This window comes from Aptenodytes forsteri, unplaced genomic scaffold (genome assembly GCF_000699145.1).
Source record: "Aptenodytes forsteri isolate BGI_AS27 unplaced genomic scaffold, ASM69914v1 Scaffold227, whole genome shotgun sequence".
Taxonomy (NCBI): Eukaryota; Metazoa; Chordata; class Aves; order Sphenisciformes; family Spheniscidae; genus Aptenodytes; species Aptenodytes forsteri.
This window is the reverse complement of record NW_008795365.1, coordinates 1,017,864-1,036,221: the sequence shown is the minus strand read 5'-3', so window position 1 is coordinate 1,036,221 and position 18,358 is coordinate 1,017,864. Positions and strand designations below refer to the sequence as shown.

General features: G+C 42.7%; 1 protein-coding gene across 1 annotated transcript; it reads right to left on the bottom strand.

Moving 5' to 3' along the window:
• Positions 1-2,429: 2,429 nt before the first annotated feature.
• LOC103899727 (glycerol-3-phosphate acyltransferase 3) lies at positions 2,430-18,048 on the bottom strand. The gene is made up of 12 exons (XM_009280239.2): positions 17,938-18,048; positions 15,330-15,402; positions 9,790-10,060; positions 9,213-9,287; positions 8,625-8,714; positions 8,356-8,449; positions 7,829-7,944; positions 6,272-6,327; positions 5,707-5,792; positions 5,032-5,160; positions 4,470-4,549; positions 2,430-3,605 (listed from the first exon to the last, which is right to left on the bottom strand). The coding sequence occupies exons 1-12, from the start codon at positions 18,046-18,048 to the stop codon at positions 3,479-3,481; spliced, it is 1,308 nt and encodes a 435-aa protein (XP_009278514.2). The 3' UTR covers positions 2,430-3,478.
• Between the last annotated feature and the right edge of the window lie 310 nt (positions 18,049-18,358).

The following is an 18,358-nucleotide window of genomic DNA, read 5'->3' as shown; positions in this document are numbered from 1 at the left end:
AAGAATTAGTGACATTTGAATTGGATTCTATCACCATCTTTAAAACCAACTACCTGGTTTTTTTTCCCCAAAGCCAGTGAGGAACATACAAGTTTTGTCAGAGCTTGAAAGGCACCACCTCTTCTCTAAACTCAAAGGTCTTCCTCTCAATCTAAACAAAAAATAGTATGTATTTAGGTCCTTAAATAAGAATCAATGCTCTGTGTGCCCAGCACTAGGAACTAAGACCTCAAAGTTCAACTGCTGCATGGACTTCTTGAGCTGTCTCTACTGATCCAACCCAATTCAGCTGCAACGTTTCCCAGATTTGTCAGGGGAAGAGGAAAAAAATGTACAAAAAGCTTTCCAAAGGCAGTAGAAAGAAGAGTAGCTTAACAGGCATTGAGCCAAGTGGTCTACTTCTATTCACTGTCCTTCTGCTATTAGCCATTGTGGTATACATTGCTGCCCTATAAAAATACTTCTCCAAAATTAATAAACTCATTTCCAAACCAAAGAACATGGATTTCCAAAATCAAAGAACATGGATCTCATGTCTGTAACAAATCTGGGATATGGTCCAGAACCATCTATTAATAGTCATGACTGCTCACACAGCCTCCCTGAACACATTTACAGAGATATACGAGAAGTCTAGGGATACAACACCAAAAACCTATCAAGTCTTGCCAGGAATGGAGTCAAAGAACAAGAAAGAGTACATTTTCCTAAGTAAAGATGTATGAGCAAGTGCAGGTTCAAGAAACCTCATCAGCTTTTTCATTTGCCTACATCTTCTCCACTCATGCAGCAATTAAGAACTGAGTGATGCCTCTTCTCATGGCCAGATATACTTTACTCATGCAGTCTTTAGTGCCACTCATACAGCTAATCTGCACGTTTTCTTGATAAATTCTCTCCAAAATAAGGCAGATTTTGTTTAACAATGAGCTCAGTATAGGCTATTTGTAAATCTGTTGAAGTCACAGATTCTAAAAAAAAGTCACGAAACTCCATTTGGCTTGCCAGACAACACTTCATTACAATGTCATTGTATTACCTTATTGTCATAATCCTTTGACTTAACAGGGCTTTTTGACTTAAAATCCAGTTTTGCCCTAAGTAAGAAGCAAACTGCAGTCTTTGGCACTTTTCCCAAAGCTCACAATCCTGTTGCTGTAAACATGTGCACCTAACAGGGCATCCCAGTGAGCGCAGTTAAGATTTCAAAAAGAACTGCAGTTCAATTACTGATGATCAACTCCAAAAGGGAGAAAGCAAGCAGAGGGACATCAGCCCATAAACTGACTGTGAAGATTCTCTTAGGAATCATGTATTTAAGCCTTCACCAAAACATTCTTGTTCCATCTACAGAGGAATACGTAGCAATCTATACCTTAGAAGAAATATTATATACACACACCAATATTTATACATAATAGATTTTTAAATGTGTTACCTAAATTGTATTTTGTTTTATGCATGTATGCATGTGCACACATGCAGGCATGTTTTTAAAAAGGTAAGTTGTCCTTACAAAGCTTCCTACCACGAGTGCAATCCAGGAAAGCTCAAGCTCACAGCTAATATCCATAAACTATGACAAACACATTCATTAGCCCAAAGCTTGCATGACCAGTTAATCTTAATAGTAATAATATAACTTCGTTCAAAGTAGAACTAGGTTCACATCAAACAAAACACCTTTGCTGTGTCTCACTTGTCTTACCACTCTAACCCTCCCTTTTAATATAAACAGTTTTGTTCTTAAAGGCCTGCCATGCTAAACCTGAAAGCATTTCTCTAAGAGCCCCTTCCCAATGTTTTCTTCCAAGGTGACACACCTCCAACACGCTTCACAACCAGATTTCCAAGACAGAGTACAATATCCTGCATGCCTATATAATATTCAGTGAATAAATATATTTTTCCCTGTGTAAGTACATGGACTGAGGGATAATGGAAAACAGATCAGGAACCCTTTTTTGGGAGACTACGTTCTAACAGATTTTTAAACTTGATTATCAGCTGTGGAACAGTAATTTTTTTTTTCAGCATTAAACTGAAAATCTCTTTGCTACAGGAAAAGGCTACTTAGAAATGAACTCACACTTTGTCACAAATTTAGCAGCTCATAGTTGTTTTCCAGCTAATTATAGATTCACGAGTTGAGTCTCCCTGATGTGACTTCATGTTGTAATTTCAAGTTCAGTCTGCATGATGAGTCACTCCTACTCTAGAAAGGATAAACACTAAGCATTCCTTAGAGTCCAGGGAGGGGGGCAGGGGAAAGGAAAAAAGGTTAGAAACCAGGTAAGAGCTCAACTGCAACTGGTCCTTTACGTCACAGTGACTGAAATTTCCATGACCCTAATTTTAAGTTTTTGGGAAGTATAACTAACTGTTTTATTTACGCACATTTAGAGAAGAGTATAAATGCCACACAAGACCCATTAGAAATATAGAATTTATTTCTCTTTACATTCAGACAGCAGTATATTGCAGATTTGAACACGACACATATTGTATCATAGGTGACTTATGGATCCTATGTTTATAGTTGTGATAGCTATTGCTAGCCCAGTTCAACACAAAATGTGTTTCTGGAGTGGCTCTCTTGAGATCTTTAAGCCATTAGCAGCAATTTTTGCAAAAGGGTAGTCTTTAAAACCCACTTCATAAAAATTCATCTGTCATAGCCTATGTTATCCAGCTGCTTACTGTATCTTACCTTTATAGCTCCAGATCTCAAAAATGCAATTTTGACAGCAGCAGTGGACAGGGAGATTGCGGACTTGCCCCTTATCTTCCCTCAGGTAGCAGTTCTCAATAAAGGCAATACCATGTTATAAGGCCACCAAATTCCTCGTGGTCCGTGAACTGTGACTTTGGCAGGGCAGCTCCTTTCCCATTCTTTAGGGTCTGCAGCTCTTGCTTCCCTTCCCCCCTTGCACATCCAGGTGCAAGCTAACCGAAAGAGTCAATCTTACAGTTCTGACAACATCCTAAAACATGTTATTTAAGTCATCTACAACTAAAAGTCTGTGAGCAACAGGAAAAAAGACAAAATTTTGTTATGTTTAAAGCTTCAAAGTACCACGAACAAGAGGTATCTTCACACCAGTGTCCTGACAACATCTGTTCAGTGTACTTCCCTTCAACCTTACAAACTCAGGAAAAAATGTGGTGCTTTTTTCCTTTTGTCTCTTAACTCTCCACACATTCAGCTAAAGAATACCAGGAGCTGCAGTGCATCATCACATGAAGATTGGGAGGGGCAGGGGAGTGGGAAGAGTGAAAAGGGAGAGATAGAGACACTGCCCTTGGCAGGCTCTGCACCAGCCATACAGAGAATATGCATACACGTGATGAGGGATTTTGTTGCTCCAGTTTTTAAAAAAAAAAAAACAAACCAAAAAAACCCAAAAAAACACCACCACAAATTAAAAACATTCCTGCTAAGGCTGGTTGTGCAAAATTAGTTTTCAAGAACAACCATTCAGTCTGACTCTGTTCCTGTAGACAGACTTCCTATTGATCCATTTCTCACTAGCATCTTGCTGTAGTTTTTCTGCTGTTCTTCTTTGAAAGTATCTTTGACTTTCGCTCTTTTCAGACCTCCATCCCTGGAACAAAGCAAGAGAGGAAAGTAACCCATCATGATTGTTACCACTATTGTTATCAAACTATGTATTATGTTAGTGATCTTAGTCAAGTCTAGAGTCTTAACCTAAAAGATTATTAAGAAGGCTTTCTTCAGAACTTCTAGAACATCCAAGTTTAAGCATGTTTATTAAAACCTTTACCTTAGGCCATAACGCTTATGCAGTCCAAATTTTGAGTTTAGCCTGTTAAAGCAGGCTAGTCATGTTGCTAACAGGTTGCACCTACCATAGAAGTCTTTGCCAACCTGGGATGCTATTTCCCTAGACTGTAGAGGCAATCTTGTGCAACACCATAGTTGTCTCTTGCCTTATATCAGAGGGCCAGCTGGGCCTCATAGTTGAATCCGTTTGCCCGTTCTCTTCATCAGAATCTTGCTCTCCAGTTTGTTTCATACAGTCCTATGAAATCTAGGCATTATGCTGCTACTTACTGAGGTGGGACACGAGAAAGTTGGAGCAGAAAGCCTCAAACCCCATGTTTTATTTTTTGTTGTTCATCAGTTTTGCCAAGTAACTTCATTTCTGCTCCTTAATCTCAGCATGAGTCTCAACATGAAAACAACTGTGAAGGGGCCCTCTTCAAAAGCATCAAGCCGTTAGGTGAAACTCACTGCATGAGAGCTACATGCTCCAAAGACTTCATGCATCTTTTTTATTTTTAGTTTCACATACACGTATGTGCATGTGAAGTTACTCCCTCATTTTCTCCCGAGTAGAATAAAGTTATGTTGAATGTTATTTGTCACAAAGCTAAGGGAGGAAGCACCTCTCAATCAAACTAACAACAGATAGTCCGTGAAGTCTAACAAGGATGGCATCACTCACCAGGGAAGTTCAGTCAGTCCTCCTTGGAGAGCAATGACTGACCTCACTCTGTTGGCAAACTGAACAGCATCTTCGCCTTCCTTCAAGGGTCATAAATTCAACATAATCAAAGCAGAGAGAAGCAAATTGAAACAGACTTCCACAACACTTTTCATCTGCTGCCTCATCAAATTAGTTCACTGCCAAACAATCCATCCCTTATCATGCCAACACAATCTGATGTTCCAATGTGATAATAATTTAACTCATTTTTCCCCTGAAGTGTTGAAATTAGGGGAAAATTTTGCTCCAACAGGATGGAACATTAACAGCATTGCTACTGTGAATAGCAGTATATTTACCGCTATCCTTTGCATATTTGATGCACTGCTGATGGTACCAAGCTGCATTAGGAAAAGCTAAGTCCAATCATACATCGGTCAACATTAACAGAAGTTCAGTATAAAACTCCGATTTGGAGACACGGGGTGGGTAGGGGTTTTGGGGAAAAAGAGTAAAAAGAGGCACTTGCAGACACAGTCAGGTTCTTAAATAGTTATCAGTCAACCAGATGCTAGATTACCTTTCTAACCATTGGTGGCATGTACCACACATCACAAACAATGGCCCAGCTGGTCATTATTCGCAGCAGATAGCTCACAATGTTGTATTTGCTGCTGTTCCAGAACGCATCTCCAAACTGAGGATCATACTGTAAAGGGATCACAAAAAACAAATAATAAAACCCTTTCCCCACAGATGATCACAGCCTGTCTCAGATCTGAGGTGGATGCTTTCAGTCATATGCCAGAGTTCAGAGAAAATTCACAACTGACATGTTTGCTTAGAATGAGGCTTTAGAAAAATTAGCCTGTGCTTATTAGTGCTGCTTGTGATTACATGACAGAACCAGCAGCAGATGTCACCCATTTGCCTGAACAGCCAAAAGAGCTAAGTCTGCTGCAAGCTGCATGCTTCTCTTCCCTTCAGCACTGGGAAGGACTAGCTGGACCTCCCTTCCTTCCAGCTTTCCAGAGGAAGAAGCTGACCCCACCAGGTCCTACCAGCCAGGCTCCATAGGCTGAAGGACTTCACTTTCTCATTTCAGCCACTTACACTCCAGGAGTCATCTACAGCACGTAGCGAATTGCCAGAGCTACTGTGCTTTCATTAGGAGCTGTACTGAGACAGCTTCCTACCACCCTGACAAAAACAGATCCCAAACTTTGAAATTCAGCAGCCAGCTATTTCCACTTACTTTGATTGCAACAGGATAGATTGTCCCTCCTATTTCAAAGCTCCCCTTCTTGAACATCATCACAGATGTATTGTTTATGCAGGTGCCTGTCCAGAAGAGAAACTAAAGTCATTACTTCACACAGCCTACCACATTTCAGCAGCAACACATCAACATACAGATCTTACACTCACTGAGGAGCAAATGCAGGCCCTTTATGGGTAATTTAAGCATCTCTCCCCGATTGCTTTCACTCTTTGTCTTGTGACTGACTCCCTGAATGAAGCCAGGGTATGTGCGAGACAAAGCACAAGGCTGAGGTTAGATCTGTAGGACAGTGAATTGATATTCACAGGGCACAAGAAAATCTTCCCATTCTTCTGCCTACAGCTTCTGCCAGGAGACCCAACAGCCAGGGACAGTATTGTGTTGTCTTCGTGTAATCTAATATTAAAGATGAAAAATAGGAATGCCCTAATTAAATCTAAGCCAGAGGTTAAGATACATTTGAGCACCAGAAGCCATGAAAAGAGAACAGGGATGACATCTACACTGAATGGAGATAAGGAGCAGTTCAGCTTCTTACCTTCTGGAAAAATTAAGATCGGGAGCTTGCTCTTATCCACCACATGTTCCCTGAGTCTGTGGAAGCAGAAGGAAAGCTTACAAAATAGCTCCTTTCCACTCTTCATTCCCCAGGCAGGTGCATTAAAAATATCGTTACATATAACACATTTGTTTGAAACCAAAGCCTTTTATGGACACTAATTTGTACTTGCCTTTCTGTTTCTGACAAATCTGAAGCTTTGTGCAAGCCATCCCTTAGGCCCCTGGTGCATTACACTGAGGCAACGTCCTGTTTTCTTTCCTTCATATTATTTTATTAATGACTGTCAAGGAAGCCAATAAATGTATGCATTAAGTCAGTCCAATTAACTCTCATCAACTCAACCTGCAAGAAATTGCCTACATAAGAAAAAAAAAAGTCTTGTGCCGTGGCCCATCCAGGCTCTGCTTACTTAACAGCAGATTTCTTAAAAAGAGGACTCCTAAATGCCTACAGCTCACACTACTTGAACAACGCTTGGATGACTTGACAAAGCTGTCCCACTGCACAGAGGCCAATGAGGTGGTGAAGAAGTTAACCTGTCAAAATTAACCTAAAAGTTCTTTAGAAATTCTTTCTAAATTTTATCACTGTACTACAGTGTTCATGGGTATGCCTTTGGTGACATTCTGCAGAAAACTGCCTTTGTAAGCAGCTCAGTTTTTTAACTAGACACATTTTTGCCCCTCACCCAAACAAGCAAAGCTTGTTATTTCTAGTGGCTCACAATTTCGAATGAAGTCAAGACAGTTCGTGTCACAGAAAACTCATTTTTTCATCAGTATTTCTCTTTAGCAGAAAATCCCAGAATTTGAAGTATCTTCACATCCTTTCAAAATGTGTATCTGAATTCATCAGCCATTAGTTATTATGATGATGGCTACCCAAATGAGATGTTTTGTGACAGTCTGCTGCAATCCAGACCTTACCAGAACCTTCTGTCTGAACCGTTTCACCCTGTATAAACTTTTCAAGCCTTCCTTGGTGACCTGGGAACCAGACATTTTGATCAGTCTACTGTACCAAAGCCCACACAAGCAAGCACATTTGGGTCATTCTGAATGATCCAGTTTGCTGCATACCACCCCTCCGACTCACACCAAGAACTGCTGTTGAGCCACTACTATACTGATTGCTTCCAACTCCTACCTACATCTACCGATTTGCAATACCCCACATTATTCCAGCCTACAGTAACGTGGAATTACAGATAACTCATATCCCTGTGATTAGCATTTATAAGCAGCAGTCATCATTTGGAATAAGACAACTAGATACGGCTCCTGCTAAAAGATGATGCTTTCACAAGTCAGCCTTTTGCCCTCTCAAGATCCCAAGGTTCTAAGTTCCCTGTTTCCCATTGCAACCTCATCAGCTTCTTGGGCTTCTGTCTTTCCAAAGCTTTAATTCCTCATCTGGGTCTTTGATTGTTCAATGACTCATCGGGGATTACATACCGGGGCATGGCCTCTCAGGCACTAGTAGGTACTGGAGTTACACTAGCACTGCAATTCCCCGCTCCAACCCACACCTCACCTTTTTGTCACTAGATGGCGGTCTTTGATTTCCGAGCGTTCAAACCAGACGTGAGGACAGGCCTTGACTGTGGCTCTCTGAATAACTCCCATCAGTCCACCATGAACCTGGCCAACCTGCAAGCCCAATAAGGCACATCAGCATACGAGACACCTGAAAAGCAAAACTTCCTCTTCTGCATACCCCCTCAAAAAAACCCAAACACACTGGAGACTGCAAACCAGGATTGGGCAGTGCCCACAAAAACTATTAAAATGCATTCACTTGAAAGGATCTAGACACATGCATGGAAGTGTACCTCAAGTATTTCACCAGATGAAGAGCCATTGACACTGCCAGGACAGCTTCATCAGCATGTAACTTGTAGACCAACTTCAACACAATTTATACTTTTCCCCACTGACTAGTGCTCAAGTTAACCTATCTACTGTGAAAGTTAAGTACTGAACTCCACAACCAATACCCCGCAATCTTCCCCTTTCCTGGCCTCTCTCCCTCTGCTGTGGTCATCATGGATCTCCTCATACCATTGCATAGCATCCATCATTTGTCAAAATGATCGCATCTATCGGTGATGTGTGGTTGGCAACACAAATTCCTCCTTTCTGAGGTTTGTTTTCCCTGTAATTACATAATTTTTTGTTAGACTACTAGTACACTAAGCACCACATTACATACACAACAGTTCCATAAAGCTGCCAGGTGAGTCAGGAAAGAGCTGCCCCATTTCAAATGGGATACTCACACACACAGAAGTATACACACACTTTTGCTATCATAACATCAGCTCACTCACTTGTTATGGTAATGGATAGTACCAGACAGAGCTCTGACAAGGATGCGGGAGCACGTGAGGTGGACCACTTCACTCAGATAGTTTTTCACACTGAAAGAAATCACAGGCATATGGAGGATTCTGGAAAGCAGCTAGACACACATGCAATATTCTCCAGCCTACTCAACACAACTCAGGGCTGAAATTTTCCTAGTACTCTGGAGCAGAGGGATATTCCTAGCTCTACCACGCACTTGCTACAGCAGCTCAGCCAAGACGCGTCATACTCTTGGTCTCACTTACCTAGGCAATGCTGTTATCTCCTCACTGCGTATTTTTTATCCCAGCACCGTTATCTTCCCTACAACACTCCCTTTGAGTCTCTCATGACAGCAAGAGGAGCCCATCAGAAACCACCAACCTCAGTGCCAAGCGTGCCAAGAAGCCAACCTCAGCCCAAGTTCAAAATGCCACTAAAAGCAAGGCCACAAGTTTGTGGGTGGAATGGACTATCAGTAGTCTATCACATGTAAAATCTCTCCAGTCCTAATCTTGAGCTGTTTGCACTGATGCAACTTGGCAAGTTCGTCCCTCAAACACAGTACCTACCTGCTGTTTGGCAGCTGTCCTACCATGGTTGTCCCCACAATCATTGAGGTAATCCCAATGGCAGCAAGGGTAAAGCTACAGACAAAATAGACATTAAATCAAAATAAGTAGTTTTGCTCATTTTAATATCACTTTCCCCTTTAAAATGGAAAGGGATTGCAGGAATTCAATTATTCCTCAGATACTTGACATACCCAGTTCTCTAACTCAGTAATTCCCTGACACATTGCTCAAAATCATGGTCTAGCAAAGGCAGCAGATTCAGATACCCCAATGCATATATTGTCAGGGAGTTTTAGAGCTCGCCCAAACTTACACTTATGTTGCAAATACACGACTTAGGGGAAGCATTCACAGAAAAGATGACCACTAGCCCTAATCTACTCTCCACAGTAAATGGCAACATAAAAATGTTCTGAATGGCTTCTTAACCATTCAAAGGAGAGTTTAAGCCAGTTCATCTTCTGTATCTGCTAATGCTGCTTTTGGGTTAAAAAAGCTGAGATGATGTTTCCCAAGAAAACACACATTTACGTGTTCCCAGACTGACAAAATCCCTCAGCACCCATGAGCTTACCGTAGGGGCAGCAGGAAGCAGTATCGCACTATAACCCCAATGACCCACACAACAGTCAGCCTCAGGCTGATGTAGTGGAAGTTGACATTAGTCCTTGTGAGGAGATTCCAGGAGACCAGCTCTTCGGAAGAAAACCTTTGGGTAACTTCATCTTCCACAATGGCCTCAAACCCTTTTCTGCAGAAGTAGAATATGTCAGAGAATTCGAAGTCCACTTGATGCAGACGTGCAATTTCTTTCTCCATAGGCGTTTCATCTCTTTCAATGATACCTTGGGAAGGAGAAGGTAACCGTATGAGGAAATAATTCTACACAGTAACAGTCATCCTCCAAATCACTTGCCGCTCTGCATTACTCAAGGAGACAAATTTACTGACAGAGCCCCTCCTACGATAGCAAGATCAGATGGGTAGTTGAACACAGCATACTCTTCAGTAGGCCAGTTCTAGCTCTCCTTCCTCACATAAACACCTTGAGCAGCAAATATATCAAGTTCTGTTGCCTACTGAAGGTGAAGCAAGAAGGCAAACCCTTTCCCACCATCTGACAAGCCCTCAACTCAGCAACTTTATCCAACACCATCTTATGCTTCCAGAGGAAACCAAGTGAGACCTTGGCCTTTCCATTCCCTTCTCCTGGTGCTCTGTGTATTTAAGCACATTCAGCCTCCTCCATGGAGGCTTCCCTGTTCCCTAGGCCCGTCTCTTGTCAGACATTCTGGCATCCCACAGCCACATTCAGCTGAGACGTGCTCTACTGCTATCTGCCAAAGCCCCAGACCACAACTGCTACCCGACATCTGTGCACGGATCAGCTTTGAACCAAATGCACCTCCCTCCCTTCACAGCACAAGTCTTTTCTATAAGCACAGAGAGGACAACACTTTTATTTTAGTTTAAATCAAAGAAAAACCCTCCAAAAAACGAATGTCAAAAAGTTGTGCCTAAAGGTGCCTTGATATAATTTAGTTCAGCACTAACAGTTGTTTCAGTTGAACTCTGCCCACATAATGCCCAGCAATAGAAAAGAAACCTGGAGAGTTCAGAATTGCAGTACAAATAGCAAGTATTCCTACACCTCCCCCTTTTTTGTTTTTTATACTTATGGTCTGATAAGACCCAATTTCTCACCACAGCTTTCAAAGGCAACGACAAATTGTGTAAGCTAAATATAAAGATCAAGTAGCTGGCCTTCTGGTAAGCAAGTCTGGCTCCAGAAATTGATGACTGAAGAAATCAAGAGTAACATTTAACCAGAACAACCATCCCCTGAGACACGCAACTAGGATTACAGAGGTCCAAGTTCAGGTTACCACTCTGTCAGACACCCTCTGACAAATTGCATAATCTCTGTGCTTCCATGTTGAGATAAAAAATGGGAAAGGAGGAAGCACCCAACTGTTTTAAGCTACTAGGCACTTTCCCACAAATATGCATCCCACGTGGAAATCTGCATCCCAAGGAAGTCTTGCCAGCAGAAAAACTCTGTGAATATATTTGCTGTGCAAATCACACACAACATTTAAATTACAAGTAGCATGCAAAATCTTTGTATTGCACTGTAGCATACATACGGGATAAAACAAGAAGCTCCAGGATACAAGTCCCACAGGTCACCGAGGTAAACACTAAAGAACAATGTGCAAGAGATGCCACACTGCAACAAAACCTATTAGCACCTTCAGCTCTGAACTCAGCAGCCACAACTTGCAATTCCACCAGCGGACGATCTCAGTGCATTGTCCTATCACTAGCCTATAAATATGAATTGTTAATATGGCACACCCAAACACCCACATGCCCTTCAGGATCTAAATTAAACAAACATACAACACATCAAACATTTAGCAGGATGGACTATACTTGTGTTATATTTTAAATCCAAACCAGAGCTCTAGTTTGTGGTTCATTTTTTCTCTCAGTCACTCCCTTAAACCTCTAAGCTGTGAAACATCCAGGACTGTAGGCGAGTCAGCCCAATCTGTCTGCTCCGTGCTGCTGTTGGGGTGGGAGGCAAGTCGTAGCCAAGAAACTGGCCAGGGGAACTCTCCAGCACCCGTCACACAAGTACCACTTCTCTCCAGTTCCCAGGAGAACTGGGAACGCTTCCTCCTTATCCAGTCCCCAGTTCAGCATCAGCCAAGCAGTTGGCTCTCCTGGCTCCTACTTCTTGGCTGAAACCAGCCCAGGGTTCAAGTTTAACACACTGCTGGCACAGCTGAGATAGCACAGCCTGTGCTGTCATCATCACACAACACCCCCATGCACAAGCTGTCTTGCAGCCTTGGGACAAGCTACCCCAAGCCAAGATTCTCAGCAGCACCTGAAGATATTATGAACAGAATTAAACACATGCTGCTCAGATGATGTATTTAGCCTTCTTTTAATCAGAAGTAACATCTAATGGCCTTTAATCCCTTGGCCATGGGCAGAGCTGAGTTTGCCAAAGACAGCTAAAAGGCAGCATTATGCACAAGTACAGCAAACACCCCTCTCAACCAAAAAAGCCATAGCCGCTGCTTTACTCAGTGTCACAGCACAAGCCCCAAGCCTTCAAGCTCACATAGTCAGCTAATTATATCAGGCTCAAATTTGACACTACTTACAGTCACATTATTTGCATAAGCTTTTCTTTTAGTGGATGTCACTTCCAAAACTCTGAATTAACAGCATTTTTGTGTTTTTTAAACCCACCAACTTGAAGAGGACTGCCTTTCGACACAGCCAACACCCACACTAACAGCTGAGAGCTAATTATTCAGCTGCAATGAGATAGACTAACCTCCAAGTATCTGCTCAGCCAAGAGCTACCACTGGGCCCAGCACATAAACACGCTGCTCTCTAACACAGAGGGACCTTGAAGTGACAGCACCAGGTAATTCCCCACACAGCAACTACACCAGCCAACATTTTTCTTGGGACTATTCCTTATCATACCACCAACGCAGGGGCACTGGCTGCCATTTCTGCCAACAGATGTGAAATACACTGGATTTGGTACTGCAGAGAAAGGTGGTGTCACCTCAGTCATGCTCCCTCTTGTCTTTCATATTGAGGGACACTGGATTTTAAGGTCTTTGGGGGGGACCATTTTTGCTCTGCCTGGGAACAGGAAAACTTGCCCTTGCACATGCATCTGCAATGCTCCCTCCCATCCTGACACACCTCCTAGTGTGGACTGGATGGTCAGGAAAGATGGAAAAGGTGTTACACATTCCCCTTCAGCACTTAACACACATGCGTACACACACATAGACACTTACCTTTACCCCGTTTTAATCAGCTACTCCATAATGCATTATCACCAGGAATTTCTCCTCCCTCAGTAAATATTGTGTAATGCAACTGGGCCTCTCCATCTGCTCATGTTCTGTCACCTCAGGGGATGCCAACTTATATACTGCACTGTTAGACCTACACCTGCCCTGGCCCTCAAGTACTTTCATCAACATACAGGAACCCAGACTCCTAATCACAGGTCTGTTAGTCCTATGCTTAAAAAGCTCCCAAGAGCAATATACAGAGCACAGCTTGGCACTACAGACTCCACATCTCCCCTGCTCCCCATACCTTCTCAAGTAGGGAATAGTTAGACTCCAGCTTACTGCAGTAAGAGCTGCCTACAGTGGGGAAAGGTTTTAATTTTAATTTCAAATATAAAAAGGACATTAAAAAGTGTGCTTCAGGCCACCATTGCAATCATGTATCCCCATCCATAAGACTACTTGAACGTAGCCTGCATGCAATCATCTATATGAATTACCTCAGGCCATTTTTACTATCACTAATACTCCAGACAGTGGAGTGCACTCAGATTAGTCCAGGTTCTGAACTACAGCACATATTAGCACTATACATCCCTCAGTCACACATACAGGGGGAATAGGTACTTGTAGTTTTATGGAAAGATAGCTCATAGAACATGATCTACTAGCTGGGTCCTCTCTTCCTTTACCTTTCTTTTCTAGAGAAGAAAAAGCTACATGCCAGAATGATCAGATGTCTAGGAAGACAAGAGCTCCTACTGTGTGGCTAAAGCAGCACAGCTGAATCTCTTGCCCTCTCACTGACCCCGACATGATGGGACACTATCACCCATACAGGAAGAAAAAGGGTGTCTTGCTGATACAACCTGTGAAACAGATAGCAGGGCACTGTCATTATTTGGAAGGATCACTCACCTTGCCTTCTCCCCACCCCAAAAAACCCCACAACTTTCAGGACACTGGTGAGTGATACAGGACATACTTTTTCTCAGCCACTTTAGAGTCAGCAATTAAATCACAAATAAAAATAAATCACAAATTTTAACCTGTTTTAAGAACTGCTGTGCAGTACCTCCAATTTATTATTACAGGTGCTAACTGACAATTGGATCTGCTACCATCAGAGCCTGTTTCATGCCTGGCCTGCAAATAGTACAACACCAGTGTTTACAGTATTGATAATGATACTCCTTTGGAGAGGAAACGCACACAACCAGTTCAGCAGTTCAGTCCCCTTTACTGTATCATGTTCGCATGAGCTAATTCATAGAATCAAGTAACAATTGACTTGGTCTACTAACTGGCAAGCTGGTCTTGTTTCCAGCTATGCTGCCTAATGAGGGACACACAGAAAATGCTGACACTGCTGTCAAACGCTGTCAAAAACAAGCAAATCAATAGCAATACCAAGGCAGTCAGGAACCAGGAGAAAACCAAGCACTGGCTGCAATGCCTTGTTCAGCCTTCTCCTATTTCCTGGACAAACTCAGACTACTCTCACTGTGCTTACAGCTCCAAAGTCTTACAGCCAACTCTGACCTAGTACAGCCTACCATGACACATGCGCAGTATGGGTTAAGATATAGTAAAAGAACTAATTTCAAAATTAGGCTAAAGGAAGAAATTAAGCAACTCTTCAGCTGTCTTTCTACAGATAACGAGTGTAAGAAGTTTGTCTGGCAAACACTGAGATAACTCCAGGGGGCAAAAAGTGAATAGCAGCAGACTGAAAAAAGGGAACAAGTATAACACCACACACTTCCATCCAGCAGTCCTACAACAGAAAAAGTACTCAGCTTGGGAAAGAAAAGTGCTGTCCACTAAACACTCACATCTCCTCAGAGATTAAGTGTACTCTGATGCTGTTAGGACTGAGATAGTTGGCCAGCAGCCCTGCAAGCAGTAACCTAAAGACAGATTTCAAGACAAAAATCAAGCTCATATTGTAACTCGAAAGTTTCCCTCAACTGAAGACAGTCTCCATCTTAAGCTCAACTTTGTTTTGTTAAACTTAATGTTATTTCATACCCTTCATTTCCTCATCCCCTGATTTTTCAACCATTCAGCACAAGCCAGTAAAAGAAGCATTTCATTCTGCAGAAACAGTTCTTGTGCCAGTAGCATTGCAAAACAGTTAGATGTAACAGCTTGTAACCACCCCACCTCTTCTCCAGTTCTTTCATGCACACATCTAACTTCTCCATTTGAAAAGGACTCAGTTCTTCTACTTTAGAACATTAGTCTTATCAATTTGACTTTACCCCGAGCTCTCACCATTAGCAGTAGGAGTCTTTAGCATCTGTGGCTGTGGCTTTTTGACACCTTTTTCTATCCGTATAGTGGCCCACTGTTGAAGAGAAAGAAAACATTAATTTCACAAATGTAGTATTCACTTAAGAAAAAAGTCACCTAAAAAGCAACAGTTAATCAAAGACAGGTTGTGATATTCAAAGAGTATCATCACCAGGTAATCATCACCCATCTTCCTCAGATATGTCCACAAATCCATACACGGTTCCTCTGAAGAAACACTGCCTCAGTGTATTTAATAATCAAAAAAACCACTCCGTGCTAGTCAGTATTGCCCAAGTCTGCTTGCCAGTCTTCAGAGAGCCAACTCGGTGCTTCACAGATGTTTCAGTTCCAGTTCAGATACACAGCTGCCAAGAGCCTGATAGGCCTCCATCAGCCTTGCTACTTGCACACCAGCCACCGAGTCGTGGCCGCATGGGAAGCTCGGGGAGCTGAGCTAGACAACAGCCCCTGAGCTAGACAACACATGGTCACAGAGCCAATACACACATCAGAACTCCACTTGTCTTCTTTCAGAGTAGTTTCACCATACTGAAGCAAAAAAAAGTCCTAACTGGGTTAAGTCAAACTGAGGCCTGCACACAGCTAACTCTGCTAAAAACCAAAACAGCATTTACAGTCATGGGAAGTCTCATTTAAGTTCAGTCTCAGTCCAAAGAGAACTGCACGCAGGATTTTTCCAAGCTGAAAAAACCTGAAATTTCCCTTGACTCTGCAACTGCTCATTTCTTGGCATTTTAGAGCTCTGAGCAGCAGAGAAACAGGCCAAATCATCGGCTCTAGTGTACAGCTGCAGAGAGCCTATTCCCCTGTCCTTGGGAAGAGCTGCCAGTTCACTGGGGTTAACCTGCTCTTTTCTAGTGGATGGGCTGGAAGAATGAGATTGAAATAGGTGATAAAGTAAGTTCTGCTCCCCAACTAGTGTCAAAGGTTCGCAGCAGCTCTGCTCCCTGCAAACCCCCATGGCAGAACCACATGGGTGTCAGACTTCCTCTCATTTTCAGCCCTGATAGGGCTGGAGCCAGTTTAACCTGTTCTTGGGCAAAAAGGCTTTCTTGACCTTCAGCTGACTCAGTTTCACACAGTGTTTTTAAATAGCCCTTCTACCTCTGACGTCAGGCTTCATTTTTACTGGGTTAACAATTACAACCCCTTTGCCACCCCAAAGCCTGCCCATGATGACAGAGTAGCCCTTCTGGCTTAGATTCTTCCTTTCCCCACGTGGCAGCTTTGTGAAGGGATGGAAAGCTCAGCCAAAGAGGACTGACTTTGTGACTCCCCGTTATGCTTATTAATTCCTCCCCACGAGACTTAATCCTATTTCTAGGAATACTGTTATAATAGGCATTTCCAAGACAGACAGGTGACCTGGCAGAAACGAGCTCATATCAAAAGATCAGGATAATATCCTGTTCAAACCTTAACAACTTATTCTCCAGTCCTTAAGCAGTATCAAAGGCATACTTTGTTTTAACAGCATACAGATGGTCCTCGCTGGTCTGCACAGAAAGGACCCAGACCAATGCTAAACCATGCAGTTCCCACCTCTCCCCTCCAACAGAGCTGTTGGGGCATTTGGGGATGCAGTTCCCTTTTGACAGGTCAGTATCCTGACTCATGACATTACCTCCACCACATAACTTCCCAGGAACAGCCAGGACTGCTTACTGTATCAGGTCTCACTGAATCACAACCTAGCCTGCCAATATATTCACTTGTTTTCTCAGTTCTACTGCTGTCAAGACAATAGCTGTTCCAGGAACTAATTTTACCTGTAGGAGTAACTCAGTACTTTACGGCTACACATCATCCTTGGCAGTGTCATGGCCATAGAAGTTCTGGGAAATACCAAAACAAAACATTGTTCAAGGAAGAAACTATTCACAATACCTCCATTTCTACATTTCTTCTACTAAATGGATTTGGGGGTATAGGCAGACCAGCAAATACATTGACGCAATCATTCTCTGACCAGACTTGAACCACTGTATTCAACGAATTAAAATATCCGTAAGCAAGTAAGTCACTTATTACATAGAGTAAGAATATACTTGGCTAATGGTCTCAGCCATACACACTAGCTGAGAAAATAAGTTTTCATCTTCCAAATCCTCTCAAACAGGTAATCAAAACCTAGCACTGCCACCTTTTGCTTTGCAAAACCTGGGAGAAGAGTTTCTGTTTAGTGCTCAGAAAGAGCACGCAACAGTCCCTTCACAATGCTCTTGCTACAGAAATCCTGCAGTTACAAGTTCATGCTAGACAGTGTCAAAACATTTGAGCCTCAGCACAAGCCATGAGGACACAGGCTATTGAGACATGCCTTTGTAATGCTCAAAAACTTGTAACATCGTACTGTACTGCAGTATCTTTTGACACTTTGCTATGCAAAGGAGGCAGTGGACCCTTCCCAAAGCAGACAGAAATTTCACGGTCATATAACCCAAGTAAGTTTCTACTGCTTAGATGCATTTATCTACCCTATTCAGAAAAGTACATTCCTGCTTCCAAAGTAGTCTGACCTTTGGTCCACAGGTTCATCTAAGTCCAGAAAGCTACAGTACCTCACCTGGGAGATGGTGGGGACAGGGACAAAGAGGAAGACTGGAGAAGGTAGTTCCCTTTGCCCTCTACCCAAGCCTTCGGATGGGAGCACCGCCACAAGCTTTGACACCAGCATGGCACCTTGTACAAAGGTTGCACAGAGCACTCCAGGGGACAGCTGACTTGTGCTCCACAAGTCAATAGTTGAGGCAGTTTTACTTTTGATGCCAGATCTCCCACGGGATTTAAGCATGCTTCATAAAACTAGCAAGGAGGAGACCAGCTCCCTCCCTTGCTCCCCTCTTGGCCAGGAGCCTTTGGGCATTCATAAGGGCCCATGTCTACCAGGTGCTACAGCAAACCAGTTTTAAGTCCTCTATGTCAGCTTTCTTCATCCTTCAATCCATATTACCAAAAACTAGGCACGTTCCAGCAACCAAGCAGCA

Coding starts and splice junctions, on each gene's coding strand:
- LOC103899727 (XM_009280239.2), bottom strand. CDS start 18,048: ATGCTGGTGTCAAAGCTTGTGGCGGTGCTCCCATCCGAAGGCTTGGGT. Junction 6,328..7,828: donor CGCCATCTAGTGACAAAAAG/GTGAGGTGTGGG, acceptor CTGCTTCCACAG/ACTCAGGGAACATGTGGTGG. Junction 4,550..5,031: donor TGCCACCAATGGTTAGAAAG/GTAATCTAGCAT, acceptor TGACCCTTGAAG/GAAGGCGAAGATGCTGTTCA.